General features: G+C 44.5%; 1 protein-coding gene across 9 annotated transcripts in view; it reads right to left on the bottom strand.

Annotated features, from left to right (window-relative positions):
- The window catches only part of SEC14L1 (SEC14 like lipid binding 1), a 59,834-nt gene extending 44,148 nt beyond the window's left edge, over positions 1–15,686 (bottom strand). For 3 of the 9 annotated variants that reach the window (XM_066238011.1, XM_066238004.1, XM_066238012.1), the window contains exons 1-4: positions 15,530–15,686; positions 14,574–14,769; positions 14,236–14,335; positions 13,357–13,449 (exon numbers count right to left, since the gene is read on the bottom strand). In XM_066238011.1, the coding sequence (XP_066094108.1) occupies positions 13,357–13,419 (63 nt within the window). In that variant the 5' untranslated portion in view covers positions 13,420–13,449; positions 14,236–14,335; positions 14,574–14,769; positions 15,530–15,686. Of the gene's footprint in view, positions 1–13,356; positions 13,450–14,099; positions 14,175–14,235; positions 14,336–14,573; positions 14,770–14,959; positions 15,266–15,529 lie in introns of those variants that run through there. The other 6 variants (XM_066238007.1, XM_066238005.1, XM_066238008.1 and 3 more) reach the window with 6 other exon arrangements.
- Between the last annotated feature and the right edge of the window lie 5,229 nt (positions 15,687–20,915).

Below are 20,915 nucleotides of genomic sequence, written 5' to 3'. Positions count from 1 at the left end.
CTCTTCCCCTCCTCCCTCTCCCCCTTGTCTTCCTCTTCCCCTCTCGCAGCCAGGTGCTCGATTTGTTCAAGTGTAGGCCCCAGGTACTGCAGATAGCTTGGATGGTCCAAGTGTCAGCCTCAGGGGCCTCAGGCGCTGAGGATAACTCAGTTGATTTGAGCATAGGCCCCAGACAGAGGTTGCCAGGTGGATCCCAGTAGGGGCACATGCAAGAGTCCATCTCATTATCTCCCCTCCTCTCAGTTAAAAAAAAGAAAAAAGAAAAAAAGAATACATAAAATAAAATGGATTATTCAGCCTTAAAAAAGAAATTGACACATGCTACTTCCTCCACCCTGTCCCTTCCTCATAGCAGGAGCCCACCGCCTGACTTCAGGGGAACATGAACAGTGCAGACATTATACTAGGTAAAATAAGTAAGTCACAAAGGACAAATACTACATGATTTCCATTTACATAAGGCACAGTCATAGTCAGAGACAGAAAGTAGAAAAGGTGGGGACATGTTTGCCAAGGGAAATCTATTCCTTTCATGTTTGGAAGGGGAATGGGGAGTTAAGAGTTTAAAGGGGACAGACTCAGTTGGGGAAGATGAAGTTCAGGTGATGGATGCTGGGGATGGCTACACAACAATGTAAACGTATTTATTAACACTGAACTGTACACTTAGAAATGGTTAAAATGGTAAATTTTATGTTCTGTATATTTTACCTCAATACAAAAACAGTGTAAATCTACTCCACCTGAAAATTAGGAGACGAAGTCATACAAATAACTAAGTTCAAGAACACACATGTTTGTGAATATAACTTTGGTATCACTGAATAAACTCAAGAATGGCAGTCTGGAGAAGCACATGAAATAGTCTCCTTTCAACAGACAGTAAATCCAAAAGGAAGCATAATGTAAAGAATCTATTCCTGCCAGACCAGGCGGTGGTGCAGTGGATAGAGTGTCAGACTGGGATGCAGAGGACCCAGGTTCAAGACCCCGAGGTTGCCAGCTTGAGCGCGGGCTCATCTGGTTTGAGCAAAAGCTCACCAGCTTGGACCCAAGGTCGCTGGCTCGAGCAAGGGGTTACTCAGTTTGCTGAAGGCCCGCAGTCAAGGCACATATGAGAAAGCAATCAATGAACAACTAAGGTGTTGCAACACGCAATGAAAAATTAATGATTGATGCTTCTCATCTCTCTGTTCCTGTCTGTCTGTCCCTATCCCTCTCTCTGTCTCTGAAAAAAAAAAAAAAAAAAAAAGAATCTATTCCTTTCAAGAACTTTAAAGTTATAACTGAAACTAACTTTCTGTCTTCATATTCCATCTGCTACAAATTCAAATTAAGAAGAACTCAACCAGTAATTCTCAAACCTGAGCAGGCATCAGAATCACCTGGAGGGCTTGTGAAACTACATCCTGCTGGGCCCACCTCACGAAATTCTGAGTCAGTAGAGAGAATTGTTAGAATGAGCATTGTAAACCAATTTCATGTTAAATAAAATGAAGATAATAGGTGTTTGAGGAAGATCTTTCTGTACTGATTGCATAACTCCTGCCAATACAGCCAATAATTTCTTATCAATTTACTCCTTAAAATATGTACCTTGCAGAGTTTAGTTCTGGGCTTTGGTTTTTTTTTAGAGACAGACAGAGACAGTCAGAGAGAGGGATAGACAGGGACAGACAGGAATGGAGAGAGATGAGAAGCATCAATCATCAGTTTTTCGTTGCAACAACTTAGTTGTTCATTGATTGGTTCTCGTATGTGCCTTGACCGCGGGCCTTCAGCAGACCATGTAACCCCCTTGCTCAAGCCAGTGACCTTGGGTCCAAGCTGGTGAGCTTAGCTCAAACCAGATGAGCCTGCACTGAAGCTGGCGACCTCTGGGTCTTGAACCTGGGTCCTTCCGCATCCCAGTCCGATGCTCTATCCACTGCGCCACCGCCTGGTCAGGCTGAGCTTTGTTTTTAAAACATAAGCAGGTATTAAACTAGGAAAAAGAAAAGAAACACATATACTTTATAATTGGGAGTACCTAATGTTAGGTAGAACATGTAACTTACTCATTAAGAGTCATGTATTCCATTAAAAAAAAAAAAAAGTCATGTAATAACCAATCTCTCAGCTGTAAACCTATAAACCTGTCGAGGTCTCAAAAAGAAAACCAGAATGTAGAGATCTCAAAAAGAAAACCAGAATACCATTCCATCCATCAAAAATTTTCTAATGAACTTTATGTAATGCAAACTGAATTTTTTAAATCCTAGGTATTCATCACTATGGCAGAAAAGCCACTCAAAACACCCAGTGATATATAAGCCAGGCCACATTTTCCAGTCAACTACAGTAATTATAAGCTCCAGTTTACTGATTGTAAATTCTATTTTACTCAAAAAACAATTTGTATCAGATTTCTTCCAACCACGATTTAATTACAAGTAGTAAATACCTGCCTGACCAGGCAATGGCACAGTGGATAAAGCATCAGACTGGAATGCAGAGGACCCAGGTTTGAAACCCCTAAGTCGCCAGCTTGAGTATGGGCTCATCAACTTGAGAGCAGGCTCACCAGCTTGAGCGTAGGGTCGCTGGCTTGAGCGTGGGATCATAGACATGACCCCATGGGTCACTGGCTTGAGCCCAAAAGACGCTGGTTTGAAGCCCAAGGTCTCTGACTTGAGCCCAAGGTTGCTGACTTGAGCAAGGGGGTCACTGGCTCTACAGTAACCCCTGGTCAAGAGAAAGAATATGAGAAAGAATTCAATGAACTAAGGTGCAAGGGGGTCACTGGCTCTACAGTAACCCCTGGTCAAGAGAAAGAATATGAGAAAGAATTCAATGAACTAAGGTGCCACAAAGAATTGATGTTTTTCGTATCTCTCCCCTCCTCCTGTCTGTCCCTATCTATCCCTCTCTCTGTACAAAAACAAAAAAATAAGCAGTAAATATCTCTAATCAAAAGAATATGTTCCAATGGGAACTTTGGTCAAAACTTTCATTACCAAAAGCAGAAGTAACACAGGAACACACGCATACATTCCAAGACTCATTCTGTAGACAAATCTATTTTTTTAGTATTTTTAATTATTTATTCATTTTAGAGAAGAGAGAGAGAGAGAGAGAGAAAGGGGGGAGGAGCAGGAAGCATCAACTCCGATATGTGCCTTGACCAGGCAAGCCCAGGGTTTTGAACCAGCAACCTCAGCATTCCAGGTCGATGCTTGATCCACTGCGCCACCACAGGTGAGGCCGACAAATCTATTTTTGAGGTTTACTAAGGCAAAGGGACCAGTGAGGTTGACAGTGAGCCTGTGGAGCACAGAGCGGGAATTTCAGCAAGGAGAATGGAATCTGAGCAGTCAGATAGGTGAGAAACAGGTGATGGGCTTCACTGGCAGGTTGGTATAAAGGCACAGAGGCCATGAAAAATAATGGGGGACCTAGGAATCTGCATAGAATTCCAGATCATTAGGTGGTGAAGTAGGTGTGGGGGCCTCGTATTTAGCCATGAGGCAACAGAGAAAGGTAGGAGGCAGACAGGGAAGGGCTCTGGGGACCAAGCTCAAGAATCTGAACTTCATTTGAAGTTCAACTTGAAGGTGAGATGTAGCCATTTAAAAATTTTATACTAGCAAGTGGCATGTTCAGATTTACAATTTAAAGACTCTGTGGCAACAGCTCTAAGAAAGAATGGGTGGGATAGATGGGGCTGAGGCTGAGTCCAGAGGTTACTACAGGGACAGGAGTGGTGAGGGGTCACCTGAGACAGCCACATAGTTAGAGGCACAGATTCAGGAACAGTTAGACATCCTTCAGGGTCAGGAGGGAAGGCTGCAGTGCAGCCAGGTTTCTGATCCGAGGAGAGGACACATAGTGGAGGCACATCAGAAGCAGCAGCTCAGAGGAGAAGGTGGAGTTTTTGAGTGGCATCTTATTGGTTTTGGGGGGTTTTAATGTTTGTTCTCTGTTGGGCTGTGTTCTATGTGCAGGCAGGAGGGGGATCTGTTTCAGATGTACTAAATCTGCTTTGGAACAGCCAAATGGAGATGTCCTAGCAGGCATCTGGCTGAAGAGTCTGGAAGCCCCTGAGGAACCTGGACTGAAGAAAAACCTTTAAGATCTTTGGTGTATAAACTAACAGTTGCAGCCACTGGTTCAAATGAGACTGCCCAGGAAGAGATGTCAGGTAGAGAGAGGGTATCTCAAAAATCACATGAACTACCAATTTAAAACACCTATTTTGGTCAGAAAACACAAATATACAACTAGATGTCCTAAAATAGCAAAATAAGTTATCACCAGAGGAAGCATCCATCTTACCCAGAAGGCAAGGAGGTAGGTGGGCAGAGAAAGAAAAGCAAGAGCAATCAGATGGAAAGTCAGGGACCTGAGAGGAAGAGAGCTACCAGGCAGCCATGTAATCAAACATGCAAGACAGTTATAAACTGGACACTCAGCATCCAGAGCTGAGACTCAGTGTGCAGCATGGGCACTGGAGTGCAAAACCATGCAGGAGAACTATAAAATACAGATAGCAGATTTCTGAGTGGAAAAGATTCATATAGCAACTATCTTACATAGCATGATAATGACATATACATACTTTTTTTAAAGAATTTTTTTTTTGACAGAGACAGAGTCAGCGAGAGGGACAGATAGGGAAAGACAGGAAGGGAGAAAGATGAGAAGTATCCATTCTTCGTTGTAGCATCTTAGTTGTTTGATTGCTTTCTGATATGTGCCTTGATGGAGGATGCCTACAGCAGAGTGAGTGGCCCCTTGCTCAAGCCAGCAACCTTGGGCTTCAAGCCAGCAATCTTTGGGCTTAAGCTAGCGACCATGGGGTCGTGTCTATGATCCCATGCTCAAGCCAGCAACGCCGTGCTCAAGCCAGCGACCTCGAGGTTTCAAACCTGCATCCCCTGCGTCCTCTGCGTCCTCTGCGTCCCAGTCTGACGCTCTATCCACTGCACCACCGCCTGGTCAGGTTAAAAAGAAATTTTTAAAAGCTAGTACTCCTAACATCAAATTGTACCTCTCAAGAAAATTATAATGCAACATATGCATTGTTATAACATAAAATTATTCCCAAAAAATATACAAAATTCCCTGCTTCACTCTTGTACAGGTTAAAAATCAAGACAGAAGGATCAGTTATAACAGTGGCTAACCAAAATGCTCTCTTCAGTCAAGTTCTGTGTAGAAGCTTCCCCAACCAGCCCAATACCTCCATCCTGGGTTCTGGTGAAGAAGCACAAATGACTGATTAACTGACCAGCACAGCTGGTCACCTCAGCTTACTGCCACACTCCCCTAAAAGCCCCCTCCCAAGCCTAGGCCAGACTACAACCAAGCATTCTCTGTATGTGCTAGAAGCCCTGTGAATCAGACATGACAATAAATTAACTCCTTTTAACTCCTTTCTGTAAAAAGTATTAGGACTGACGGATTACGTTAAAAAGTATAACTAAAAGATCCAGTTTAATTTGGGAAAAAATATTTTGAAGCTTATTTGCAACTTAAAATTGCACAGAGTGATCACCGGGATGAAAGAGGAGCAGCAAATGTTTAAATGAAACTGCTAACATGTACTGAGTGGACTGATGTGAGGTCTGCATCTTCTCCCTATGCCTATTTGCTATAATGAACAATTACATTGGCAAAAGGTTAAGGTAATTGAGCAGGACAAATGACCCACTTTCTCTAACAAATGGCATAAAAGAAAAAAAGGAGACTGCAGAAACATAACCAAGTGCAATGCAATGGCTGCATTTGAAGCAGGATCCAACTTATAACACGTGGTTTAGACAAAAGTCTGAACGTGGACTTGGTTTTAGATAACAAGAAATCAGTACTTTTGTTAGGTGTGATAATGCCATACGGTTATGTTTTAAAAAGAAAAAGGTCCTTCCTGGTTAGAGATGCATGGTGAAATTCGTATTTATCAATGAATTAACAAGATGTCTGAAATCTGCATTCTATATGCCTCTCATCTTGGATGAGAGGATGAGAATGTGCTTCAGGTAGATGAAATAACCGTCACTAAAATTATGCTGAAAACCCACTACTCATGGGAGTGAAGTCAGAGGAAAAAACAAAGTGAGAGAAAAGGGGAGAAGGGGCTCAATACCTTAAGCAGGAAGGAAAGCAGGGAGGAGGGTGGGCTTCAGGAGGCAGCAACTGCCACACAGTGAGGAGGAGAAGGCAAGGCTGAGGCAAGAACAAGTTCCAGTAGGCCCTGTGCTCCTCTGCCCCAATCAACCAGAGGAATGATCTGAAAGCACAGGATGGCTCGGTTCCCACACTCCTCCTCAGAACGCACTCTTCCTCCCAGCTTTCTGCACACCTCACCTCCCCTACAAAAACAGACTCGAGGCCCTGGACGGTTGGCTCAGCGGTAGAGCGTCGGCCTGGCGTGCAGGGGACCGGGTTCGATTCCCGGACAGGGCACATAGGAGAAGCGCCCATTTGCTTCTCCACCCCCACCCCCTCCCCCTCCTTCCTCTCTGTCTCTCTCTTCCCCTCCCGCAGCCAAGGCTACATTGGAGCAAAGATGGCCCGGGCGCTGGGGATGGCTCCTTGGCCTCTGCCCCAGGCGCTAGAGTGGCTCTGGTCGCGGCAGAGCGACGCTCCGAAGGGGCAGAGCATCGCCCCCTGGTGGGCAGAGAGCTTCGCCCCTGGTGGGCGTGCCAGGTGGATCCCGGTCGGGCGCATGCGGGAGTCTGTCTGACTGTCTCTCCCCATTTCCAGCTTCAGAAAAAAACAAAACAAAAAAAAACCAGACTCGATTTACTCAACATGAGGCTCCGCCAGACTGCATTTGAACATACAAGTCTACCCCAGGGTCCTCCATGTCTCCCTAGCTGTTTGAATATGTGAAATCCGAATGGATGAAACAGAGCTTAAATAGAAGTACATCTCCTTACATATAAACTGATTCATTTCACCTCGTATTTGGAGGTGGGAAAGGGCTGGATATCAGAAAAGAGAGGAAGGATATGGGTATTACCAGGCCCTGGCTTACGCACTTCATCTCAGTGGTCTGTTTGATTTTTTCATGTTCTCACTAGTCTCAGACTAGTAACTGGCCTAGCTACTGGGCTGTAGCACTGTCTGTGGCCAGGCCCAAAGTGGTGTCCAGTCCCATAGCAAAGTGGAAGACATGAGAAATCTGAGCAGAAAGGACAAAAGGACTAAAGGAACAGAGAATGAAATAAACAAAAATAAAACAAGAGATAAGAAGAGCAAAAAAAGCACATTTTGTTGTGGTGGCCATTTATAATCAACAGTACACTGGCAAATAGGCTTTTTGGTTATTCAACCTATAAAATTACATTCCTTAAACTACTATTATGGTGTTTATTAACAGGGTTTTGCATAATTTATAAAAATGTAAAAAGAAAAGGCCAGAAACCTTTGAGAATTACAAGTGCAAGAACCAACAGTGACTACGCTAAGGAGTCAGAGCAAAGGGACGTGTGATCCGCAACTCGGAGCATAGGGGAGCAGTAAGATTCCAAGAGGTTCCAAGAGACAGATGGGAAGAGGCAAACTTCGAAGACAAGGAAATCAGGTCAGAAGAAAGGGGGAGAGAGAAGGAGAGGACACACTGTGAGCGGCAAACCAGGACAGTACAGGAAAGAGTTAAATGTCTCTGTTGGGAAGTCTGCATAACATGTGAAATAAGGTTGCACAGAGATTAGGACATGGAGGGCCTTGAGAAAAAGCAAAGGAGTTCAGAAGGATATGCCAAAAACTGGAGATCACCAAAACAGAGGGCTGACAAACGGACTCAGTGTCTGGCAGAATAACATAGATGACCTAACAGGATAAAAGTTCTAAGTAAAGCCTGACCAGGCAGTGGTGCAGTGGATAGAGCATTGAACTGGGATGCAGAGGACCCAGGTTTGAAACCCCGAGGTCCCAGCTTGAGTGCAGGCTCAGTGGCTTGAGTGCAGGTTCACTAGCTTGAGCACGGGGCTGCTGGCTTGAGCGTGGGATCATAGACATGAACTCAGGGTCTCTGGCTTGAGCCCAAAGGTTGCTGGCTTGAAGCCTAAGGTCGCTGGCTTGAACAAGGGGTCACTCGCTCTGCTATAGCGTCCCCCCTCCCCGTCAAGGTACATATGAGAAAGCAATCAATGAATAACTAAAGTGGCACAACAAAGAATTGATGCTTCTCATCTCTCTCCCTTCCTGTCTGTCAGTCCCTATCTATCCCTGTCCCTCTCTCTCTGTCATAAAAAAACAAAGTTGTGGCCCTGGCCGGTTGCAGTGGTAGAGCGTCGGCCTGGCGTGCAGAAGTCCCGGGTTTGATTCCCGGCCAGGGCACACAGGAGAAGCACCCATCTGCTTCTCCACCCCTCCCCCTCTCCTTCCTCTCTGTCTCTCTCTTTCCCTCCCGCAGCCAAGGCTACATTGGAGCAAAGATGGCCCAGGCGCTGGGGATGGCTCCTTGGCCACTGCCCCAGGCGCTAGAGTGGCTCTGGTCGCAACAGAGCGATGCCCCAGAGGGGCAGAGCGTCGCCCCCTGGTGGGCGTGCTGGGTGGATCCCGGTCGGGCGCATGTGGGAGTCTGTCTGACTGTCTCTTCCCGTTTCCAGCTTCGGAAAAATACAAAAAAAAGAAAAAACAAAGTTGTAAGAAAATGAGGTGAGTAAGACATCATGTGATAAGGATTTGGCTGCCATATTTTACTTCCAAGATGGAGCAAGGGGATCATGAGCCAAAAACAGGCAGCATCTGGAAACTGGAAAGACAATGAACTCTCCCCTAGAGCATCGGGAAGGAAAGCAGTGATGCTCACACCTTAATTTTATCCCAGTGGGACCCACTGCAGACCTCTGACTTCAAGAACTAATTTTAAAATAATAAATCTGTGCTGGTTTAAGTCACTATAAAAGAAAATAACAAGTAAACTTGGGTCTTTCCCTCCAAAGAGATGAGGGCTTAGGCTGGAGCAATGATAGCAGTGCTGGAAAGAAAGGACATGAAGGTGCAATCTAAAGGTGGTGTCTACTAGGAACACAGATGGTGAAGGGCTTCAGGACACACTAATGAGAAAGGGAAACTGGGGAGAGTGGATGGCTGAAGAGAGGACAAAACTATGTGACAATTTGTTGTGGTAATGGAAAACCAGTAGGAATGGGACCAGTGACTTGTGGAATGTTACAGGAAGTCATGGAGCCTCTCCTAATGACAGCTGTATGTCCTTAGGTGAGAGAAAGAATCACAGATAAGTCCTCCCCTCACTTGTGACTGTTACGAGAGATACACCTGTTCCAGAAGGGGACTCATGCTGTCTTCTCTCCCTCACTTCTCCATTCTGCGCCCTATCCGTCCTCGTCCATGCCACCCTCCTACAGGGCACGTCATTGACTCTCTGTCTCCTTTCTTTTTCCCTGTGTATCGTTTAGTAAGGGGCCATTAACATCAGGCAGAAAAAAGTTGTACTTGAAATGTTTGTTTTCAAATTTGTGTTTTACCTTACAAATTTCAGAATGAAGCACTCTAACCCAAACATCCAGAATCCTACCTCCCCTCCTAAGTTCCTCTCTGTGGAGTCACAAATCCTTCAAGGCACAATCAATCGGAATGTCCTTAACTGATTAAATTCTCCCCCACAAGTCAGGTAGAGTAGCCCCAGGAAATGTTCTTGGCTGAGACTGGTAAGACATTGTCAAGGACAAGAACCTTCATTAAGCTTTCCAGGACACACATTACTACAATGCTGGGGTGAGTGGGGTGAGAAACACATGGCATGATACACAGAATACTCAACTCCAGGGTCAGAACTTGCCCTGGCTAGACAGCTTGGTTGGTCAGTATCGCTCCAATGCACAGAGGTTGCCCATTCAATCGCAGTCTGGGCACATACAGGAACAGATTTGATGTTTCTCACTCTCTACAATCACTCAATTAAAAAAAAAAAAAACCTGATCTCCACAGCTAATTCCATAAGCTGGAACTCTGACTCAGATTCCTCACCTCAAAAGGGGCTCGAGTTAGGTGAGTTTTCAGTTTAGAGAAGCTGTAACATAATGTTTCTGGATTAATATCTAACAAAGAATCCCCCTAATGTCACAAATGTCTGTTGAAAAGTTCCACTTCAACTTTGTTTGTATTTAATTCAAATGAATTAATGAGAACATTAACATGATTTCTTAAGGCTATCAGTATATTGACCCAAAAGAAATAATTTTTCATTAAGTCAATCAAAATTCAAACAACATATTAGATACCCACCATGTACCTATCACACTAAGCATTTGTTATGGAAGCAATTTTCTGGCAATACTACCTGTGGTGGCGCAGTGGATAAAGCGTCGACCTGGAAATGCTGAGGTCGCCGGTTCGAAACCCTGGGCTTGCCTGGTCAGGCACATATGGGAGTTGATGCTTCCAGCTCCTCCCCACCTTCTCTCTCTGTCTCTCTCTCCTCTCTCTCCCCCTCTCTGTCTCTCTCTCTCTTTCTCTCTCCTCTCTAAAATGAATAAATAAAATTTTTAAAAATTTTTTCTGGCAATACTAAGTTACACAAACAACTTCTCAGTTAAAACAGACAAGGGCATTAGGTAGACTGCGGCATTTTCTCCAACAGTCTTTCTCCTTCTGGGATCCCTGTAAATTAGGATTAGATACACGGATGGATTCCACAGGCTGGCCACCAAACAATCTCCTTTGTTCACCGTCACATCCTGTGATTACTGGTCTGGGTTCTCTCACAAATATTTCAGCTGAAGCTAACTACAGCTCTATTCTCATTTTAACTGCGTATCTCTCTCCTTCCTCTGAAAGAGTTGAAAAGAACATTTCAGAGTCACTCTATTATACTATTTTTTCTCAATAAAAATAAAAGTAAAGCAAAGTAAATTAAATACAAAGGGTTTTATGTCAATTACATAAGAAAAGTGGCAAATGACACTATACAAAAACCACTAAAGACTTAACAAATACTAGCTTCTTTGTAATTCTGTAAGGAAAAAGGCATACTTTATTTTCAGGTTACAAGTATATTCTAACAACTAAAAAGAAAATTACTACTGCCTTAAAACAAAAGCAATTTAACACTGAGTTAATTTTAAAAGGCTGGGGGAGTGGTTTTGACTTTCAAATTCTTCTGTAAATCCATGTGTAAAGTTGGCAGAACAAACTACCTATTTTTTTTAATTTTATTGATTGATTGATTGATTCTGAGAGGGAATGTATGGGAGAGAGAGAAACATCCACTGTTGTTTCATTTATTCATACTGTCATTGACTGATTCTTGCAGGTGCCCTAACCAACGATCAAACCCACAACCTCAGCATGTCATAACAAAACTCTACCTCAACTGAGCTACCCAGCCAGGCCCTATTACCATTCTAAAAACAGTAAGGTAAGAAAAATAAGGAAGCTGAACTATAAACAATCAAAATACCTCTTTATTTAATCTGTTTGCAGAGGACACCATCACAACCTTTGCCTCAAACTCTCAGGGTTGCATCAAGCTTTGAAAATCATAGTGACCATTTTGGAAAACATAATGTACCAGCTATGATACCCACCCCCACTCCCCCCACCACACTGTCTCACACCATCTGCCTTTCTGCCTCCCACCAGGCAAGCAATTCACAGGCTGCCCAGTAACCTGGATTCTAGGTCCAGGGGAAAGATGACCAGATTAAGTCTCTCTCTAGAATCTGAACTAGGAAATGTGACAAGAATTGATCACTTAGAAACTGAAAGAATGCAAGAAATGCCACAAAGTTGGATTGGGACCAGAAGGTTTGACCAGCTGACAGAGCACATGAGCTGACGCCCCAAAGGAAGGAACACGAGGAGTAAGCAGAGCAGCCAGTTGGTGGCGGGGAGAGAGACTCATGCACACAGGAGGTAAAGTTCTAGAAACAACTGCTGGAGGCCCCCAGCACCAGCACTGCCGGGAACCACCCTCCAAGCCATACTCATAGCTCAGCCCACCCCAGCACAGATTCCTGGATGTCTGTGCCCTTCCTATCACACAAGCAGCACTGTTCCCACTAACAATACTCCTTGGGCATGCTGGACTGGGTCTTCGCTCTGGACAACCAAAAGCCAAACCAGCACACAGGACATGCAAGCAGGACACAAGCCTTTCGATAAGCCATTATCATAAACTACTGAACAGTCTGGTATTTAAGGGAAAAAGGACCACTCACACAGAGAGAAAATAAACAAAAAGTCTCAGACCAGACAGAGAAGAAACACAGGGAACTTTCTGAGGTAATGGATGGAAAGGGTCTAATCTTGACAAGAGGTGTGGGTCACTTTTTTGTCAATACTGATCAAACTGTACACCTACCATGTGACCATTCCACTCTAAGTAAATTATATCTCAATTAAAAAAAATAAATTATTCCCTTGGGAGGACTTGAGATTTTTGTTCTCCAAAACTAGATTGATCTGGATAAACCTCATAAACAATGCAGAGCAGAAGCCAGATGCAAAAACACCTGAGTTTCAATTTATATATAGAACAGAAAGAGCTAACATTCCTCCATGGTGTTCAACGTCAAAAAAGGGGGGTGGGGAAGGGGATGAAAGGGACTGAGTGGGGCTTCTGACGGGGGTGGTATGTTGTGATTCTTGATCTTGGTTCAATCTGACATTTCCATCAGGCTGTATGTTCATTAGAGAAGCATTTCCTATGTGTACATTATACCTCAGTAGCAAAATGGTACAGAAGAGGGGAAAGAATATCCTATAGTAATCTAAAAGTGACTGGAAATGGGTTTCTTTTGTTTTGCATCAAGTGAAATGCTTATTTTCAGGCAAACTCTTCAGGTAAATAACAAAAAATTAATTTTAGTGACCCCATTATTGGAATTCTAATAAGACTCATGAATTTGATGCTGGGGGGCAAACTAATTCAGCAGAGTTATTAGAATAATGTAAATTAAACTCTGTCCTATAGTGCTCAACTCAGTTCAAGGTAAAAGGAATTCACTCATGACCACAGCACTCTTCCAAAGAGCAGCAGAGGGAAATTCCACTCTCCACATCCTTTTTATACTTTAATGAACAAAAAACCAGCAGAATCCAGAGGAAGAAGTATATAGTTACAATCCCACTTCTGTTCTGTACTTCTAAAGGGAGAATCAACTCAAATTCATATATTAACCTGAGGTGCATTTTTAAAAAACAAATGTGCAGATTTTTATTTTCAGAGACTTAAGAGTTTAAAACATTTCACAAAATCTAGATACAGTTCATAAGCACAAAAAAATAGAGTAAATACAAATGGAGCAATGGAGACAAACAATAAAATGAACATCAGTTTATAGATCATCAAATCCAAATACTTAAAGAACATAAGCCAAAGAGTAAACTTTAAGTACTTACAGCCATAATTAATTCAAAGGGGTGTTTATACACCCGCACTGGTGATTGGTATTTCTGCACCATGATTGTAATATAATAGCAATCCTCTCTCACCTGCAAAACACAAACATATGTGATAAATAACCATGAATTGTTAAAAATTAAGTCTGCATTTCCAAATCATGCTACAGTCTAAGGGTGGAAGGGAACCTCAGCAGGTCGTAATTGTATGGACACAAAAAACAAGAGATGGCAGCAGATGTAGGAGAAAGTAGTAAGACTGATAAGTTGAAGGAAGCCCAAGCAGAATGAGGGAAACAGCCCTGCTCTGAGGTTTGAAAGATTCTGTTCCTGCCTCTGTCTCTCTGGACCTCTCCCAGGGCTGCCCTGGGTTAGTCCTTTCCACCAGTCAAATGCTATGATCGGATTATTCTGATAACTGATATGATTAGTTCTTGAGTTGTTTTCTCTTCAACAACTTCCAGGAGAAGCCAAATAAAAATGATGGCTTTAGGATATTAAGTGCGGGGCTACACAGAAATTTAAAAGTGGAGAACAAAGTGAAAAGAAGTACCATTGTTAGCTCAAATTATGGACTACTCCTCTAAAGCTAGCTTCCAAGGAAGCTTGTCAATGCCCACTTTCGAACTGCACAGACTGCAATTTCAGAGACACCAGAAACCCCAGCCAGAGGCTCCACTGAAGTTTTCCAGCCTCAAACAGCTGTAAGATTGGTAGGCAATCAATTAAACATTGGCACCTACTTCACAGACCAAGGAACTCACTCCTGTCCCAGTCTACATGAGTTTTTCTGAAGACACACTTTTAACTGGACTCTTCTGTTGTGACTTTACTTCCCTATTTAAAAGTGAGAAAGAAAAATAAATCCAAAGAGCCTACCTGTCCTGCAGAGAATAATCATTAAGAATGTTATTTTACGTGGAGTATGGTGAGTGAATACTCAAAAGTAGAAATGGAATATCCTCGAAGAGCCCACAGTCTAGACACAAAAAAACAAAACAAAAAAATTACAAAGACAGACTCTCTTTTGCAAGATTCCTATCTACAGTATTATATTTAAACAGGTCTGGCACTTTCTCTGGTATGTTTGGTTAGCATCCCTCTAAGAAGGAACAGGTTATGGTGGAAAAGGGCACTGCCTGACTCTGAAAACTGCTAGAGATGAACTCTGGGTGATCTCCAGCAAGTCATTTGACTTCCCTGGGACTCAGTTTCACCTCTGTAAAATGAGGTCTGGGGTGAGATAATCTTGAAAGACTTCCAGTTCCAAAATCATGAGACTCAAGAGCCAACTCCTGAGTTCTCGGCCACACTCAACTGGAAGACGTCATTAATCTCCATTCTGGAACTGGCAGGTCCTGGTGCACTGGGACCACCTTCTGTTTGGTTGGTGTACAGTAGGAATTCCATAACCTTTTAAAAATATAATTGGGAAAATTATTTTAGAGTTACAGTATCTCCCAATAAGGAGGAGGGTGATCATCGAGTATAAAAAGCGAGTGAGGGTGGGGGGACAGAAATGCAGAATTCTTGGCTAAGGTACTGTGACATCCATTCAGAATTCCACCGCCCGGCAAAACCCAAAGTGACTACGCTAAAGAACCTGCTAATTCCCAAGCTTGTGAACTCCTGCCAGTTTCCAGCTTCGGGTGCTCGGGTCCAGGGAAACGTCCTACGTGGGAATCCGGAGTTACCATGGCCAAGTGGCACCCAGGCCCAGAGCCCCTTCTATTGCAGGACAATCGGTCCTTAAAAATTAGCCAATGGCCACAGCCAGTAAGTCCATCCCGAGCAGGAACGAGGGGCGGCCGGGCCCTTGGATCGTCGGTCAGGGGGTCCAGCGCGGCGACTCCGGTGGGCCCCCAGCCCAGGCCGGCCCGGGGAGGTGCGCCAGGGACGGCTCAAGCCCCAAACTCCGTTTCCAGCAAGGAGGAGTCGCGGAGTGGGAAGCCAGGCGGGGTGGGGGTGGGGTGGGGTGGGGCGGGGCTACCAGACAGGAGTAGTGGCGAGGGGGCAGGGCTGTGGCGGGCCTAGGCAGCCCAAGGGAGCAGGGGGGAACCGGGGGGAACGGGAAGGGTGGGCCGGGCGCAGAGGCGGCCATGAAAGCCCCGCGCCGACGGGAAGGGCCGCGCCAGGGGCCCTCTCGGAGCCCTCCGCGGCGACGCGCGCCTACCTCTGTCAGCAGGGCCAGGCCCGGAACGCAGGGCGAAGGGAGGCACTCATCCCGGAGGCTCCGTGGTGCCGTCGCCGTGCTACCACCCGCGGCCGCCGCTCTGCCACCGGTTCCGGGGAGTGGGCGGGGAGGGGCGGGGGCGGGAGGGGCACAGCGAGGCTCCAGTGGTTGTTACGGGTGACGGGAGGCGGAGCCGAAAGGCCGGAAGCGGCACGCGTGCGCGAACGCGGCGGAGGTGGCTGAAGAGGGCGCGACGACGGTTGCTAGAGAGGGGGGAGGGGAGATGGGAGACAAGCGCGTCCTGGCCCAGATGCGCAGGCGCCAACTCCGGGCCTGCGGGCTTGGGAGGAGCTCCAAGCCTGGGTCGGTTCTAAGGTCTGGCTGGTCTCGCCCAAGGACGCTGGCTCCGCCCAGTTTACGTCACGGGGCGGGCCCACGGCAAGACACAATGGGCTGCGTGCAAGGACCCAGAAGAGTTCTGTGAACTGGAACAGGGAAGTCTCTGAGGTGTCGAAATAACCAGGGGCCTTCTGGCTAGCCCGCCTGCTCTGAGAGCCTACCCCCAGTCTGGTCGGAGCTGAAGGTCCCCCCGTGCTTCCCCATTTCTTGTTGGCCGCTCAGAAACAGCATTTCCCCTGCAGTGCCCTGACCACATTCTCTCCAATGAAGCAAACGCCAGGGCTGGGGAGGGACTGGGTGTGACCCAGCAGCAACCTTTCTACACGTCCAGTCTGCGGGATGAACAAAGACAGGAGCCAGGATCTGCCCTTTGAGGATTTGAGGGCAGCATTTCAGCAAGAGAGCTGCGGTTCCACCCTTGAAAACACAAGGGTGATACACACTGTAACGTTTAGGTGTCCTTAAGAGGAGCTCATGACTAGAGAGGGACACCACAAGCGTCCACCCACACAGCAAGGCTGGGTTTATAACCAACATACAATTTCTCTATCAATGTCACTGTTGTTCCGTTCGCCTTAGTCACTCTGGATGTCTGTACATTTGATGCTGCCATTACACAGATATTTTTGGAACTGTTTTGGAGTTTCCTTCAGGGACAATTTACCAACCTCACAAGAAAATCATTCATTACTTGATAACAACTTTTCAACTCAGGCAACCATATTTACCAGCTTGATCACCCACACTTCTCCCTAAACAGCTTGGACTGTCTTTTCCCTATTTGTAACATCCACCTTCAAAAGATGCTTTCAGAAAGAAACAACCCTGGAATGACGAACCTACTGATAGGCATAAACAGTAGCACCTAGGAAGTTTGCCAAAAAAATGACCTGATCTGCCTGACCTGTGGTGGCTCAGTGGATAAGGCGTCAACCTGGAAACACTGAGTTGCCGGTTCAAAACCCTGGGCTTGCCTGGTCAAGGCACATATGGGAGTTGATGCTTCCAGCTCCTCCTCCCTTCTTTCTCTCTCTCCCTCTCTCTCCTCTCTTTCCTCTCAAAAAATGAATTAAAAAAAAAATTAAAAAAAAAATGACCCGATCTGATAAGGCTGTAGATGTAACCACCAATTTACAGGAAATAGAGAACAGAGGAGCATGCCAAATGATACCATGGACACACAACCAGTTAAGTATAGATTGGGAAACTCTACACAACAAGCATATTCTTTACCAAATAAATTCCAAAGGAAAAAAAAGAAGGATAAGGACCAATCTGTAGATTAAAAGAGGTTGGGGAATTCATTGAGCTATATACATTTATGATTCATATGCTTTTTTTTCTATACTTCAATTAAAAATTTTAAACAGACCTGAAACATCCACTAGATGCCATTTGTAAACTATTTCCACTTTGATTTTAACAAATAAAGTAGTAAAAACAAATTACAAAATAGGAAAGGTTAAATGTTATTTGATCATACGATAGAGAAATTAGTATTACTTTTTTAAGTGGGATAATGATATTATGGCTAATTTGGGGAGGCAAAAAAGAAGGAAACTTTATTTAGTGCAAAAAGAAGCGCAAATGTGATAGAGCACAACTGCGAAACAGTTCTGGGGCCAGGTGTGTCCCTCTCCGGCTAGAAGCCCCCTCTGCTCCTCCACGGTCCAGTCAGGTCTGGCCTGCTTTACTCTGCTCTGGCAAGGCATCTTCGTGTTTCTCAGCTCTAGCCAGGGAAGCACATTCTTCAGTCTTAAGTGGAAAGTGTACTCCTGGCTAATATTTTTTTAAAGCCTTATCTTTTGAGATAGCTGAAATATACTGCTCACAAAAATTAGGGGATATTTTATCGCTTCATATTCATTTTGAAATATCCCTTAATTTTTTTTTAAATATCCTTTAATTTTTGAGAGCAGTATATTTCTGAATGAAAAGATGCAGTCTCTGGGATTAGCTTCAAAGTAATCCAGATGGAAAAGGGAAGGAGGAAGGGCTTGGATAGAACAAGATTTTGTCCTAAATTGATAACTGTGCATTATATTATTCTGTCCACGTTTGTATATGTTTAAAATTATCCACACTAAAACACTTTTCATGAAAAGATGGCTTTTCACCACTGAGGATGGGAAATCAAGACAATTATTGTACAAAAGAGGTTTTTGCACATCTTCGGCAATAGCCATATTAAGATATATGAATAGAGCCCCATGATGAATAATTTGAAAACAACAACGCTTATTTAGGTAAATAAGTTATGGTGGGTTTGATTGTTCTTCAAACAGTTTTAATGGGTAGGTGTCCGAAATCTACAAGAAACTACTGAGCCCCATACTGCAGAGTTAAAGGAAGAGATCCAGTCCTCGTCCTTTTAACGTATGCAACAGTGTGTCAGACACAGTGTGAGGCATAAAGATGAGGATAGTATGAAATGGAAGTGAACAGTGTAGTTAGTGGGTCAGGTTCAGCTGTCAGTGACCAAAACAGCAAAGTAAAGGGTCATGACAAGACAGAAATTTATGTCCCTTTCATGTGGATGAAGTCCAGGGCTGGTAACGGTACCTCAGTGATCATTGTCAACTGCCAACTTCTCCAAAAGACCACCAGAAAAACCTGCCAATGAACCAAGCTAAGATGGTTAAACCAGCTGCAGGAGGGAGAGAACCACCGTGAAGACACTCTTGGTGTGTCAGGTGGGGAAGGTCCAGGAGGAGCTTTCAGGGGGTCGGTGTCTCTAAGGCAGGTTTCGCAGGATGGCATCTAAGAAGGACCAGGCCAAGTTTGTGATGTAGTATTCTAGGCCTGGTAGACATAAATCTTGAATATTTGAGTCTTGATGAGTAAAAAGTTGTTTGAGAAATAGGCTGTTTGCCCAAGTGAGCAATCTATCATCCTGAAAAGGGGGCTGTTTGCCAAGATGAGCCAGAAATTATTTTTCAAGATGTCCTGAAGCAAACAGTGAAGTTACTTGTTTATAGTCTTATCTCCATGAACAAGAATTTCCTAGGTTAAAAGTAATTCATGCTGACACGGGAGACCGTAGAGCTCAGTCCTAACAGTTAAGCTATGTGGATGTAGGTAGTCTCACATCTCATTATCGGGGACAGAGGTTCCATCTTTCTTGCTGCTTGGCTGTTATCACCATGTATTCTCTACCTCCAGCCAGCAAGTAGGAGGAAAGGGGGAAGAAGATCAAACATCCTTCCTTGAGTGCCACTTCCTTGGAAGTAGTGTATGTAACAATCAGAACAAAGGGCGGGATGGTTGGGTCAACAGTGTTCTTGCAGAGATGAAGATGCTGCCCTCATCTTCAATAGCATGCCTGCTCTCTTCCTCAGGCAGACTCTCCCTAAAGTCCTACTAGAAGAGTATTCCAAAACACCTGGAGTGAGCCCCTAGCTTGGTGAGTATTTTTATTTGTAAGCTCCTCCCCTGTCCATTATTGCCTTTCTCTTGGTGGATGGAATCCTTGACAGGTGCTACATAAAAATCACAATTATCAGATGCCCTTGGGATGGAGACCAAAGATTCCCAAGTCCTGGCATCCAAAGCAAGACACTCTGGTTCCTTTGGGCTGCCACTAGGAGTCTGAGTCTGAAGCTGCCATTCCATATGTGTGATTCTGGCTGTCATCAGGATGCACTATCAACAGTCTGCTCACACATGTCTGGGCACTGGCCTTGTGGCCTGTTACCTGTTCCCCAACAGGATTAACCTGAGCTGGGGACCCCTATTCCTGGTCCCTCCAGCCATTTCCTCCATTTCTCTTAGTGCTATATTAGGAGTCTTTGCAAGGAAAGTGGGAAGCTGGTAACACCAAAAGGATTAGAGGTATGGATTAAGGGTACACTAATTGCAGGAAAGACATTAGGAGGCAAGTGACAGTCTTAGCTGAAATTTCAGCCTGTGGAGCCCAACTTCTTTCCCACAACAGCAAAAGAAACAGGAGAGATAGAAGGTGACGGAGGACAATCTCTCTTTGGGTGATGGGTATGGAACAGAACTGAATGACAAGATAACCTGGACATATTTTCTTTGAATATATGTACCCTGATTTATTGATGTCACCCCATTAAAATAAAATTTTATTTATTAAAAAAAAAAAAGAAACAGGAGATAAGTCTGAATGACCCTTAGATCATTACTAACAGTCAGGGTCAGTTAAGTATCTAAGCTGTGCTGAGAGGCCCAGTGGCACTTACTTCTTACTCTCTGGTGGCTCCACCCACATGGCATATGTGCATCTGTCAGGTCCCTTCCGCTGTGGAACAGACTACTTTCTTATTTGCAGGTAAAAGGTAAGAGACAGCCTTACAGGACAGATTCTCCTGACATGTGCTATCTGGCGAAGGTTCCCACTGGAAAAGTACAGAAAATGTAGGTTACCCTACAGGCACAATTTCCTAATTGAGCTCTGGCGATCAGCCAGTGGCCTCAAGCCCGTACCATTGCATTGCATCATCCCCAACTTGGGAAAGCTTCAGGCCAAGAAGCCAGATCTGCAAAAGTTATCATCCAGGATTAATTACATACATCTGAAATATTTCATTTCAGTCTGGAGAGGCAAAGCTCCCCATAGGTATTTGGTTTCCTGCCTGAAAGTCTCCCCTCCTCCAGAGCACTTTTCACCCTGCCGACAGAATTCTCTTTCAAAAACATAAACTCACTTCTTTTGCTGAAAAACTATATTGACAGCAGAAATACATTTAAGCTTCCAAGCCTGCCATACAAGGTTGTCTTTAACTTTTGCTCCCAGCTTTCCTTTGTCCAGAATGATTTTATTTTCATATCCCTTTAATCTGTTTATATACTCATTCCTTTGTTAGCTCAACAAACATTTATTCAGCCCCATAAATTATTCAGACACCAAATTAAGCACAGGAATGTGGGAAGACACAGGGCATTTTCGGCAGATTTTCCTTCCAGGCGCTCAGCCTATGGCCCAGGTCAGAAAACAGTGAGAAGGCAGCCTGTTACGGACCACGTT

Source organism: Saccopteryx bilineata, chromosome 6 (assembly GCF_036850765.1).
Source record: "Saccopteryx bilineata isolate mSacBil1 chromosome 6, mSacBil1_pri_phased_curated, whole genome shotgun sequence".
NCBI lineage: Eukaryota > Metazoa > Chordata > Mammalia > Chiroptera > Emballonuridae > Saccopteryx > Saccopteryx bilineata.
This window is presented reverse-complemented; position numbering and strand designations above follow the sequence as displayed.